Source organism: Tamandua tetradactyla, chromosome 4 (genome assembly GCF_023851605.1).
Source record: "Tamandua tetradactyla isolate mTamTet1 chromosome 4, mTamTet1.pri, whole genome shotgun sequence".
Classification (NCBI taxonomy): Eukaryota; Metazoa; Chordata; class Mammalia; order Pilosa; family Myrmecophagidae; genus Tamandua; species Tamandua tetradactyla.
Window position 1 is genome coordinate 111738674 of NC_135330.1, and position 14440 is coordinate 111753113.

A 14440-nucleotide genomic window follows, 5' to 3' on the forward strand; every position below is an offset into this window, starting at 1 on the left:
CTTCTTTAGAGTCAGCACCTAAGGGTCAGTCTAGGCCAGTACCCCCAACTCACCCCACCAGAGCAAGTCTGTTTTTAACTGCTGTTTTCTGTGGTTCCAGGTAAGATTTAGTTTGGGAAAAAAAATTATCCTGATATTTATATATTATATGTATATATATTTTAATTCTTCTGATATATATATTCTCCTGGTTTTACATATGTATGTAAAACATTCACATACATATAAACATTCACATACATATAAATATGCATGTGTGTATGTAATCATAGCAGATGATTACTACAATCTGTTTCAGCTATGATACCCTAAAATTTATTATTATTTTTTTATCACCAGAGTCAACCTTTCTATCATACGGATCAGTCAATCAGAAGATGATTTGTACAAATTCAAAGGTTTAATGTCTGATAAATAATAAAAGGAAGGATATTTGCACTATGTACATTCTGTCCACTTATGGTATTACCCCACTGGTCATGCACATTTTATTGCACATATAAACAGTGTACAAGGATTGTGAATATTCTTAACCAAACAAAAACTGCATTTAAAAGAAAAAAAAGTCAGATTACAAAACACTGAAGCCATTTGTATTATACAGCCAACTTCAAGGAAATACTGAAAATTAACATCAAAAGAGATAGTCTACCTTTAGAAAAAAAAAAAAAACTCCAAAAACAATGATTACAGAGCTTTACGTTGCCATATATACACATTAAAAAAATATTTCAAGACCCTGCGTTCTGAATGTTCATCAGGTGCAGCCATCTAAATTCCCATTTATATAACTGACCCTTGCATGATGCTTAAGTCACCTATGCTTTCTTCTTCACATCACTATGCTATTTGACAAGACAGATATTTGTGCAGTACAGGAAAATATTAAAAAATATTTTAAGTTAGGTTAAAGTGCACAGTACATGTGATAGGAAATAATTGCTAGCTGCCGATCCAAATGACTATTTTGAGCCACCCTTCCGTCTTCCCTGGGACAGACGGAGGCCTTTGCGTTGGCTGGCGTTAAATCGGTGTCCAATACGTACAGTCCCCTCCTCCTTTTTGTCTTTCAAATTGTGGCTGCTGCTGCTGCTGCTACTGCTGAAAAACTCATAATGGCTTTTCCATGGAGGTGGAAAGGCAGCCGGCACTCAGCGGGGGCAGCTGTGCCTGCAGTGTGCGTGTACATGCATAGAACTGCCTAAAATGGGTTGCCGTGTTATATGAAACCTGTCAATCACTACAGACCAACAGTTCCCTTTCCTTTGCTGCTTTCTCCTTGACTGTTTTTACTTGCTCCCTCCTTGGCCACTTGGTCTCACAAACTCCACTTACTTAACTTTCTTCTCAGGCATCAACCTGCCCAGCAGGGTTCTTCGTAGATTTCACACCAAAGTCTGCGAATCTTGCAGTATTTTACTGATTACTTTGAAAGCCACCAATGACGTTACAGCAAGCTAAGCACTTCTACATCTCAGAATGGTCTTTTAAAACTGGAAGTTGTAGGAAGAGTTGGTTTCCTGATCCAGGTCTTATGTGCCTTAAGTAATTTTTGATTGCTCAGTCGAAGCTTCCCGTAAAAACCTTTTTTGGTTCAACAATAAACCCTTTATCATCGCCACTTTGCTATATCACTTCCTCTTTATCTGCCCTTGGTGCCAGACTCTCTTAAATGACCCAGATTACAGTGCAAAATTATACTTCAAGACACGTGACACTAACAGTTTTTTTTAATTACTCCTTGGTGTTAAAACTGAATGCTTTGTGCATAGCAAAATAAGTATGGATCAAAAAAAAAATAACTGTTCACATTTTGTCTTCAAGTTTAATATGTCTTTTTTTTTTTTTAATCACAGCTATTTACAAATAACTTTGGGGTGCTCTCTAGATATCAGTCAGTTGATTATATCAGGGGTTAACAGGGCTGCTGGAATGTAGGAAACTGGATGGAATGCTGAAATATAAATAAGACCAAAGTTCCCAAATTAAAGTGTAAATAATGCCTCCCCAGAAAACAGTTCTTGTCACAGTAGCACCTGTTTTTGCTTATTTTTTTTTTTCCGAGTCATATACACCAGAAAACATGATTACTGAGCCCTAGAACTACTGCATACTAACAAGGGTAAAAAATAACTCAATATTTATAATATTAAAATAAAGTGTTTAACCACAAAAAAGCAGTAATAAAATAGTTCCCTAATTTACAATTTGCATCCAAAGGATGAATAACAACTCACTAATAAATAATATTTATATAAATATTTTGTATGTCAAAAATAGCTTTTTTTTTTTTTAAAGGCAATGGTCTCAAGAAACTTCTTGAAAAATTTGGTGGTGAAAAACCTGATTGCGTCTCCTCCCCTCCCACCCCACCCCCCACTAAATATACCATGAGTTTGGTTTTAACAAAACGAATGCATCTCGCAGCAAAACAGTTGTGCCTGGTGCTTTGGTAATGGCGGGCGGTGAGTGTGGAAGGGATGAAGAAGTGGAAAAAGGCATCGATGTCTCTTCATGGTTCTTAACCGGCTACCACGCTGGTTGCAAGAGGAATACCTCGTCGTCTTAGTATCGGAGGTCAGTTCCGAAAGGAATAAAGTCCTCCCTTTAGTCCTCCCTTAGACCGAAAGCCTCTCCAATGCAACTCGAGTCGGGGAAAACTGCTGGACAGCCAGGGGGAGGGTGGGTGGAGCAGGATCTGAGAGCAGAGTTCATTCTCCCAGAGGGAAGAAGAGTCTGAGCGCCCCGAAGCAGGCACAGGCTTTCACGTGAACAAAGCCTTCGACATGGCGGCGTCCAATAATGCTTGAACGGTGATGCCCACTTTGACCAGGCCTTTCTCTTCAAGGATGTGATGGGGTAGACACAGCTTTTCCTAAAAGGAAGGAAAAACAATGTATTGATGCTTCAATAGATTGGATTCCGGTCATAACATTTTGGTACACGGTGGATGGGACTTGAGCTCAGCCCTATAACTTGCCTGTTTTATCATCTCACGCTTCCCTTGCTCTCCCAGCTCAGCCCACTACAAAGATCAGCTCTTGATTTGCAGAGAAAGTGCTTTTCCACAAGGGAGGATTATTCCAGAAAGACTAATCATCCTGAAATCTGCAACAGATCTAAACATTTAAAGAACCTGTCCACTAAATACCCGAGCTATGCACAGCGTGAGCTAGAAAGTACAAACCAAGAACATACTAACATATTCTTATAAAGTAGAACTGCAATTAGCCTCTCACACATTTTAAAGTAACTCAAATACTGCTTCTATAGACCACCCACAGTTATACTGACCATAAGCCATTATTTAATGCATTGCATTTTCTGTGACCTCTGAAATAGAGGCACAGTGGTGGACTAATATTCACATAAGCCATGAACAGACTTGGAAATAAGTACATTTTAACCACAGCCTTCAATATCTTCCCTTTTAAGATGCAATGCTTCTGCTACTTTCTCATGTTGTGTTTTTGCTCTTAGGAAATGTCCAGCACATACTACTCAAGGAAAATAATCCTTGACTTCTTGCATGTAGAATCTCTCTTTCTCAACAAAACAGTTTACAAAACATCACAATGAAATAATTTTACATCTTTGTCATGTGGCCCTGGTCTGACATATAAGGAAATCTCCTCCCAGAGTGGGTCTGCTTGGCTAGGAAATGCCTCCCCAGCAAATACTCTACCATCTGCAGCTTTTAAGGAGAGTTTAACTAGGGTCCATATCAAGCCCCAGGGAGTGGAATCAAAGAACGTGTCCTGGTCTCGCTGCTCTGAGGCAGGACTGCCCAATCAGCAACCACAGACAAAGACTTTCTGCTCTTCAGACGACTAAGAACACCCCGTGACATCTCCCAGAACTTGTTCCAGCATCTCAAGACATCAGTGGGTCCTACCCACTTCTCACCAGCTTACGCATCCTCCCTTTTCAATCACCTAACATGCAGCAAAATTCAGCATATCTCAGACTTGGACTACAGGCCTTAAGGAAAGGCAGTATATCAACAAAAGGCAGCTGAATTGAGCACCGTTTTTTTTTCATTTAGCTGCTGTGTATGGAAGTGGGATTATCTTGTCAATGGCACATTAGGCGGGTCTACGACTTTATGCTGCTAGTCACTTTATCAACCAAATGTCAACCTAAGAAAAGATGAGACATGATGCCTGAGTTGTAAATTAAGACATGGGCTGATCTGGACAGTCCTTCTTCATTGTGTCCAGGTGGGGAGGCAAATTGTGAGTGGCTACTAATTACTGTTAAGATGCCAGGAATCAGGCACTACTACGGGAAAAAATAGTTCTTCACTTAATCATATGCTAAAGTCAATTACAAATGAAGTAAAGAGTTAAATTCTAAAAAGCAAGACAAAATACCCGCCCCAAACACCTCTTCCAATAAAATAAAAGTGAACACAATATTTTTATTCAATGTTTTTCCTGATAAATGGATGGAGAGAGGTTTTCAAAACCAAGAAAGCAGTATTAAAAAGTCATGAAGGAAAAGATAAATGCACTTGATTGCTTAAAAGTTTAAAGCTTCCCTGTATCAAAAAAGCTAAATTATATATAAAAGAGAGATTAAAAAAAACTTTTAAAAACTTATTTGCACTGCAACCAATTACAAAGGCCTTTAAATGACAAATAAACTCAATAAATTATTAGGAAAAAATACTAAAATAGACAGAACACTGGGCAAGAAACATTGAGAGAAATTTAAACACAAATTTTACCCAAAATTTCATGGCTTACTTTCTGACAGTGGAGCAAGACCTCCATGCTCAAGACAAGCTTAGCCCTGAACGTTCCTGAATTACAGTAGTAATATTCCCACAGAGTCTCTTCTCTGTGTACAAGATAACTTTCACCGGGCAAAGTGTTCTAGCCCAAGTCCAGCCTGAGATGCGATGCACTGCCTGCAGCTAGAGACTGAGCCAGTCCCATTGACGAGTGGTGACTCCAGCGGTCTGACCTGTTGAGTTTCCAAGCTAGAAGTCCTGGGGGGGAAGGCTTGGCAGTGGGCCAGTGAAGCTACAGAGTGACAGGGATGGGATGTTACAGAGGCCTCAGCCTCCTGCTGACTTTTGGATGTTACCATACTGAGTGAACTCAAGGCCACCTTTTTCCAACAAGCATTCCTCATCTCCCTGGTCTCCTCACCTACTGATTCAGATGTCAGGTCCAAGATTCTCCATTCCACCTTTACAGCTGGTAATGAGGCGTGTGCTGGTTTGAAAGGATGTGTGTACCCTAGAAAAGCTACGTTTTAATCCTAATCCCATTTGTAAAGGCAGCTGTTTCTTCTAATCCCTATTCAGTAAATTAAACCATCCCCCTGGAGTTGTGACTCCATCAAGAGTGGCTGTGAAACTGGATTAGGTAAAGATGTGTCTCCACCTATTCCAGGTGGGTCTTGATTAGTTTACTGGAATCCTATAAAAGAGGAAACATTTTGGAGAAAGCCAGAGATTCTGAGAGAGCAGAACAACATAGCCACAAGAAGCAGAGAGTCTAGCAGCCGGCAACCTTTGGAGATAAAGAAGAAAAATGCCTCCTGGGGAGCTTCATGAAACAGGAAGCCAGGAGAGAAAGCTAGCAGATGATGCTGTGTTCTCCATGTGCCTTTCCAGATAACACAGAAGCCCTGACCATGTTTACCATGTGTTTTCCACTTGAGAGAGAAACCCTAAACTTCATCGGCCTTCTTGAACCAAGGTATCTTTCCCCAGATGCCTTAGATTGGACATTTCTATAGACTTGTTTTAACTGGGACATTTTCTTGGCCTTAGAACTGCAAACCAGCAACTTATTAGGTGTAAACAGAAAACAAAAAGGGACTCCCTGAAGAAAGCTAGAAGTGCCCTCAGATTGTTTTGATGGGTCTGAAGGTGCTAAGTAGACTAGCACAAGATAATAGAAACCACATAAAACCATGGTAGCTGTGATTATCGTATCACAGGACTGAGATAAAGATTCTGATGGGAATTATGACAGGAGAGAGGGTGGCACTGGGTGAAAGGAGGAGGAGGGGAGCCTATCAGAAACGGGAGGGGCAGGGCCAGTGGCCAGAGGTAATTTTCCATCAACCTAGTTCAGCTGCTACATACCCTGGAGGGAAGGGGATCCCTTAAGTGAGCTCAGAGATTGGGAAGGGGAAGGACTTCTGTAGATCTATGGCAGGAGAGAGAGCAGAAGGATCTTCTAAGGACCAGCTGATGAAACAGCATTCCAGGAGGCCACTTTTACACAGTGGACTTCAGGAGACAGTTGTACATTTACACCAACTTTAAATTCAATGAATTTACATTGCACTCTTATAGGATCCTAGGAATGCGACAACAGACTGTTGTAGTATATGAGTGAGCATCTTTTGTTGCGTTTCCTTTTAAAGCACAGTGCCGAGTCTAAGTGGTTTCATCTGAGAAGTATACAAATAATGCTTCTGATGCCCCTCTGAACATCTCGTGCTTTGTGTTGCTTCTTCAGTGGTGGAATCAACTGGGTTCACCCCATTCTCCTTACCCACCCCTCTTTTGAATCAGAGCAAACAGGGTTGGATGAGGCAGGCCGGCAATAAAGACCAAATATTAACTTTGAAGACTTGTGAAGCACCTACTGTATGCTTTGCACCAATGCTCTGGAGTGGCACTGATTATTTCCTCATGACAACCCTTCAAAGTAGATATTAATATCTCCATTTTACAGATGAGAAAACTGAGACAGAGGAAGTTTAAGTAATTTTGCTAAAGTCACACCACTCATATGAAATGGGATCAGGATTTGAAATCATATGTGTCTGATCTTAGAGGCTGGGCTCTTTCCAAGACATCAGGCTGCTCCCCATAAATTCCTTACTCAATGAGCGAGCATGTTTCATCTGTGGCCATGACACAGGCAGAGACCCCTTGGCCGGAAATTCCTATTCAATCGCCTTGCTTTTAAATCTTGGGGGGCCCCTTTCTACCCACCCATCCCCATTTCTTAAGTGTTCAATAGTTCACATCTCCTCCTCAACGAAAGTGAGGTGGACAGGAGCCATTCCACTAATAGAAGGGAATCAGTTGTCAAAAATTTTGGAAACCAGAACCCTGAGTGGAGAGTTGAAAAGTGTTTTTTTTAAAAAAAAAAAAATAATAAAAAGCAAATAAATAAATGCTTGGTCATGTTTATCAGGCATTGAAAGGAAATTTTGAAAAATGATCTCTCTTGTAAGAAAGAGATTTAGTACCCACATATAAATCTTCTCACCCTACAGTAGGCCAGCCAGGTATCCCCAGTCAAGCTGCGATAAGAGGTATCACGTCACAATGACTTGGTGTCTGGGCCCCGTGGAGAAGGACCATGAAAAGGCTTAATAGTCTGCATAGAACCTGACAACCTGACAATGGGGAGGACAGTTAATTCAACATTTTGCCTAAAAGTCCAGATTAATTGTGTTCTACTCTAGTTGCCATAGTACTCGTTGAATCAATATCATCCAACCAATCCTGAGAGGAGCAGCCCATTTGGCTATAGAAATAAAGTGATGACAGGGAAGAAGAAAATATATCCAAATAGGACTCCAGACGCCAGAACTGAAAGATGAAAGTAGCTAGAGAACTATGTCAACATTGAAAAATTAAATCTCATCATACATGATCATCTACTCAGTTTTTATTGAGAATATTTTCTTTTAGATGGCCACCCAGTAAGCATTTCCTCTTTCTCCTTTCTGCCTCCCCACCTTTCTCCCCCACAAATAAAAATAAACCCATTGTTACCCATTAAAGCACTGCAGTACTGGATACAACCAACCAGCTGGAAATGTGGAGAGCTATTCTGGGTCTGTATGGATAAATCTATTGATGGGCCAATAGAAACTTGGAATAATCACCCAAAATATGTTTATTAAGCAAGCTATGGCTCAGGGTGCTTGTCAGACATTGTACAAAGGGACTTTACTGTGTTACAGATTTGAAAGTACAAGAGAGCACCAAGGGCAATTCAATACATCTGTGGGTTATTTATACATAAATGGGGTTAGGTAAGTTCCAGATACCCTGTGTTTCACCAATCAACACAAAGTCAGGCATATCAGTCAAACTTAAGATATAGTCACATAAAGAATGTTTCCCATAGGAAGGGTGGATTTGATATAGCAACAAGAAATCTTTATAAATATACTCTGTTAACTATGTGGGGTTTTTCCATATTCTCAAGTTCCCTGGAAACATGGAAATGTTAAGGAAAAGGAAATGACTTCCCTAATAGCCATGTATGAGCACTGTCCACATCTTAGTAAACTAGAAATTAATCTTGAGGAAAATAACTCCACCATCTCACTAATATAAGAAACATTTTGGACCCACAATTTAAGCTGATTTCAACAGGGGAAAGGGCTTCTCATATTAGAAAAAAAGACATCCCAGAATCCAGGAACATCTAGGCCTAGGAAAGATTCTAGTGTTTTCCTGAAATTACAATCTGGTCACGCTGCTCCCAAAGCAGGTATACTTGATATATAAACCTCTAAGCTTACTTAAAAATAAAAGTGGCTTGCTACATAATGCCACTGGAAATCAAAGGTCAAATGGAAATTTCAAGTAGTTGGAGAAATTACATTCTTCTAAAATAAGAGCAATCTCATTATCAGCTTCTGTCATAGTAACTCAAGCCCCAGGACTGGGTGTTCCATGACTTGTGGTTTTATTTGAAAACGAATACAGTCAATTCAATGACATCCTGGATGTGCAGTTACCATGTGATAGAGCCAAAAGGCCAACTAACCATTACAATAGTTAAAAACAAAAATCTTCTCTGGAAAATGCTTTTCTAAGAGTTTCAAGGTCAGCCTAACAAGTAGCAAAGAAGTAAAAATGTACGGAATTTCACGTGCACACAAATCCTCCAGTGGTGCTCGAATCGCAATGGCTAAGGCACCAAAGGGCCTCTTCTGCAAAGCTTTGCTCAAGCAGCAGGGCAGGATGGCTCGTTCGGGGTGGAAGCCAGCAGCCACCCACCCGGCTGTCCCCGTACAGCTCAGTGGGAGGAATCCAACAGAACTCCCAGCAAAGCGCTCATTCTCCAAATAGCATTTTTCAACTTGGTCAACAGTGGTATTATGACAAATTTTTATAGACCAAGTTAAGTTGGGCCAAGATGATGGTTTTATCTCCTCTGCAAGGTGGCCCCTCAACAGCCCAGTTTCCCAGTCCTGAATTAGGATTTGAGGTATATATGGACCAAAAAGAAAGACTTCTGTATGCTAAATCCCTCCCAGCTTGTTCCAAACCCTCTTCCACATGGGAAGAGGGAGGACAGGAGTGACTGAGCCCTGCTGCTGAGATGAGGGGCCGGAGGTATGGACCCACTCGGCTCTTACTCTTGTTTTACAGCAAGCAAGAAAAACTATTTCAGGGAAACTGTGCTCTATAACATTTGTGCTTTTGGAAAATCTGACTTGTAAAAGCGTTCAGCTTTTCCAATTCAAGGGATTATGGAGGAGATGACAGGGATGGGAGCTTGCAAGGCAAAGGCTCAAATGGAGGACGGCCCCTACAACGAAGCAGAGTGACAAAGCAGAGCGTTAGGCGGTACATGCGGACATTAGGCGGACAGAGCGTTCCAGCGGGAAGTGATATAAACCAGCACTAGAAAGAGAATGTAGACAAGACAGAAGCCTAGGAGGTCCCTGGAGCGGAGGGCAGAAGTTGGTTGTGGGGGTTTCTCCCCAAGTGCCAGCAGAGTGTCAACAGTCTTTCGAATGTGACGAAAATCCGACTGCAGGATGTCACACGGAGAGCAGAGTTCAGTCTATCCCGGGGCAGCCGTTAGAACAGAAAGAGAGTGCAAGGATTAAAAATACACGGAAGAACAGCTGGAAAGAAGCACACATTTTGGTTACTAGCAAATGGCAGGGATAAGTCCTCATTTCGAGCAGGTAACAAACACCCTTTGCACCGTCAAAGAGTTTTTAATCCCATTACATAAGAAAAGCAGAATCCTCAATATGTCTTACGTAGACCAGGCAATGAACCCTTCACCTATGATCTCATCCTTGAGAAGCAGGGGTTCTGCGATTGGGTACATCATTCTGGCCTTCCTTAATGGAACAGTGGCATTGTCTACTCACCAACAAGAGCTTTCCATTTGGAAGATGTAATTTATTAAGTGTAAAGCATATCAACTTTAAAGTTTAATCCACCCCCACCCCCCACCCCTTCCCCATTCTCTTAATGTATCTCTTACTCTGGGCTTTGAAGACTCAATGTAAAATATTTCTCTTTGAAAGTTCATGAAAGTTCATACTTGACTGATTCTCGTTTTAGAGATTATTGATACACTCTGGGAATGGCTTGTTCTAATCATGTCTCTACCCATGTCAAAAAGTACACTGAATTTCATTTTTTTGCAACTATACCTAAACTAAAGTCTGGAGGAAGCAGTCAGAATAAAAAGTACATCCCCACATGGGGTCACTATGTAAATTTCTTCATCACTAAGCAGAAGCCAATGGAATTTGGCTTTTTGGTTTTGTTTTGTTTTGTCTGCTTAGCAGTCACCTTTTGTTTTGTCTGCTTAGCAGTCACCACAGAAGAGACGGAACACTTACTTTATCAGCTAAATGGTGCTTATAACTGAAATTAATGTCAGTAAGAAAGACACGTGCAGCTTGTTTCCAAATAAAATAAGGATTGAAAATATCTGTGATGTATTTCATTATTTCATCGATGCAACTTGATTCCCAAATTCAACAAAGCATTTTAAAATATATGTATTAGATATTATAAAATACTTTGCCACCTTATTGCCCTATATTTTGCCTTATTGAAAAAGCAAATGCAAATCACAGAATAATGGAAAGACCATTCTAAAACAGAAATTTTGTCTTGCTTGTTCTCCAAAGTCAACTTCAGTGGGAATACTACATTATCGGGTGGATTGAGTAAGATTAAAAGCATTCCAACTTCATTTTGATTTATTAAGAGATAAATACTCTTAACAAAAGCTTTTTTCGGTATTAATAAATCATGCTAAGTCTATTCAGGTTAAGATAGAGTTCTTGCATCTTAGCTCAGTGTATTTGGAGGAAGCAAGCTACAACTGTGAAAGTTTTCCCAACGATCAAAATAACTACAGACAGATTGGACTTCACTAGGAGAAGGATGAGTGGAAATCTACTGGTCAAGGACTAGCAGATGCAGAACCATGTAAGAAAAGATGTTTCCCATTGTAATATGAAGTTTCTATTGCAATGTTGTGCTAAGCCAGTGAAATGTGAGCAAAGCAGACATAAGAGAAAACAAAGCATTCACAATCAAAGGTGATTTTCACAAAGGTAGCATTCCCAAACTGATAGCAAATCATGCATGATATCTCCAGTGCATTTTAATACATTTGCCAGAACCCTGAGGATAAGGTCTGGCCTGCTCCCCCAAAAACACCATCAGAAAATGAGAGTTGGGTGTCTTTGAAGTTTTCGGGAACCTGACGCAGTAGTACACACCTCATGCTTGCAGCCAAGACCGACCAGTCTGCCCATCCAGGAAATAACTTCATGATGGTATAGATGCTGGGCTTAATTAAACTTGGTAGGGTTTAGAGTCACAGTACATAGTGGTTGGTTTAAATTAAATCACTGTTCCTAAAGAAAAAGTTACGGATCTAAGATCATCTGGTATGTAAAGAATGGAATCACTGTAATGCATGAAAGCGTGGGTTTGGTAACCATTTGGGAGCTGCTCTCTGGGCCCACCAACCACAGGAGACCCAGCCCCAGTGAGGTCGCTGGTATGCAAACCAGGACTGAAATTCTGGAGGAAATTTGGGCTTTTCTGACCTGTGTCAGAAAATGTCGGTTTTAATGATACAGACATAAGAGTCTGCACCTAATTTCTTTCTGAAAATTAAAATTGACTGTAAAATACTATAAACTGTTAAAGAAGCAAAACGTCACATATTTACAGAACATTAATAATTTCTATAAGGCATCTAAAAAATACATTTAGAACCGCCAGAGGCAAGAGTATATGCTAATTTCCATGATATTCAACAAAAATCACATCTGCAGAGGTTTTAATGATTCCTTGGCATCAACACCAAAGGGTGTGCCTGAGATTACTATTAAAGAGCTATTCAGTTTCCCCAAATACTAGAGACACGAACAGAAATGTAAACAGATCTGGCAACAAGACAGGATTTTGTACTTCAGAGACAGAGATCAAATTCCAAAGCTTGCTAAGCTCACAGAAGTGTGTGCCTTATACAGGCTAAGAGCTGACTATAACTAGCCAGAAATGTCCTTTCAATATTTAGAATATATTTAATTTATTTAAATATTGTTTAACTATTTCAGGCCAATGTAATTATAAAGTTTTTTTTTTTTAAATCTCAATCATCACAGCACAGGAATATTCATGGTGAGCTTGGAAAATTTAAAGTTCTAATTTTTTAATGGCAAGTTGTAATTTGTTGGTGGTGGGAATAGGATTTTTAGAGTATTCTCCAAGAATATGAGAGCTAATTTTCAACTTTATGGACTTACAGGGTAACTTTAATATCAGAAAGCTAATTGATCTAGAAATATAATTTATAACTTTTTGAAGATGCTGCTCCTAAAATGATTTCTCCTTGCTCATGCACATGGGAAGGCTGTTGTGACACTGTCTATGGATGCCTCTGTCCCCAGGAGGTTACAAGGATGAAAGGATGCTTATACATATAGTTAACATTTTAGGAAACTTTAAGGGGTGTGTCTGATATTATAAAGCAGAGATTGGTTAATTTTTATAAATTATGAATGAAAAAATTGATGTTAATAATAAATGTATTGATCTGCACCTCAGGGTGCACAATTAACCATTAAGAGTGGAAAATTAAAAGAGATTGCACAACAAGCATCCCATGATCCATAAATGGGTATGGTTTAAACTGATGCTTAAATGATTAATTTGGGGAGGTAAAAGGGATATCAGTCTTAAAGGGATAAGGAACTCATTTCTCCTATTCTTAAGATAAACAGAAAAGTGGTAGCCTAATTTAGAGAGTGCCTTTTAATTAAAAAAAATTCTATAAAATTCTACCAAGGTTCCATGTACTAGGGTGACTCTCCAAAACCTACAATCTGCAGATAGGTCTCTAGACCAGCTGGATCCTGAGGGGCAGAGGGGCAGCCTTTCCAGAGTGTCGACTGCTTCCATCCCCTTATACCATACTATTGACAGTCTCTTCCAACAAGAAAAAGTTAGAATGGAAATAGCCCATGTATCCTTAAAGAGTAGGGGAAAGATCAAAGGTGATGGTGGAGTTATACAGAGAAGGTCGGATTTAAGAAATGAGTATGAGTGCTGAACTATTACATTGGTATTTCTGTTGGTCTCCAGTGTCTCGGAGCAGCTAGAAGAAAAAATGAAAAATCATGGAACTGTAACCCATGCGAAATTTTAAAATCTGCTCTATAACAACTTGTTAAAATGTACTAGGAAAAACAAAATTCTGAACACATACATCTGTATAATTTCATATGCCCTTGCAACAGGTACAAAGTAGGAAAGTTTTCACCTTGACTTTCAAATAGAAAATTTCACTGTAAACACAACAAAAATACAAATATGAAGGCACTGGGAAGCAGAGAGACTCCACCATAATTTACCTTATCTCTACACACTCACTGTTAGAACCTGAATGTGCATTAGAATTTTATTTTGAACTCCACTTGACAGGTGCCAAGGGACAACCAGGGTCTTGTTCTTGTGGATGTGGAACAGGCTGGACGGGCCAAAGATGGCCAAGCATTTCTCACCACGCCCGTGTTGACTCTAATCCTCTTCTCTGTATTCTCTCTGGGGACAGTAATGGCGATTAAAGGGCTGGGTGGCGAGAAAACAAAGGGTATTTCCACATGGAATTCCCTCCTCAGCTACAGATGAGCTCAACCATAGAGGACAGGCCTGTTAATGAGGACCTTACTCCTTGCAGAGGTTTGAGCCCAAGGCTGCTTACTTAAAGCTGAATAGACAAATTTCCCTGGTGAACCAAATAAACAGCTGTTTCCTAAATAATTTTTTTTTTTTAATTTTAGTAACATATATTCAAGCTAAAATTTCCCCCTTTTAACCACATTCAGGTATCTCTAAGAGTTTTGATGCTTCATAAATCAGAAGTCTCTCCTGGTTGGAATACTGACAAGAGTCCTGAAACAGTCCTAAATTTGGAACCACCTGGAAATAGGTGACCACAAATCCTTAATGCAGAGGTGCCAGTCCTGGAATGGGCCAAGCTAAAACAAAAAAGGCAAAGGAAGCCTCAGTTGGTTCACAAACCACTTTACGACCCTATAACCGAGTTAGGTGGCACAAAGACTGCCTCCTGAAGAATCCAGAAAGCTACCAGGGAGAGTTTTTAAGATCAAAGTGACTCATGTCCCAGAGCTCAGGGACAGCTAGCTGCACAGTCCAATCACCAGC

The 14440-nt window shown here is 40.0% G+C and overlaps 1 protein-coding gene across 4 annotated transcripts in view; it reads right to left on the reverse strand.

Moving 5' to 3' along the window:
- Positions 1-302: 302 nt before the first annotated feature.
- The window catches only part of LRCH1 (leucine rich repeats and calponin homology domain containing 1), a 209023-nt gene continuing 194885 nt past the window's right edge, over positions 303-14440 (reverse strand). The window contains exon 20 of one of the 4 annotated variants that reach the window (XM_077158254.1): positions 303-2875. In XM_077158254.1, coding sequence (XP_077014369.1) covers positions 2765-2875 — 111 coding nt within the window. In that variant the 3' untranslated portion in view covers positions 303-2764. Of the gene's footprint in view, positions 2876-9535; positions 9789-14440 lie in introns of those variants that run through there. The other 3 variants (XM_077158256.1, XM_077158253.1, XM_077158255.1) reach the window with 3 other exon arrangements.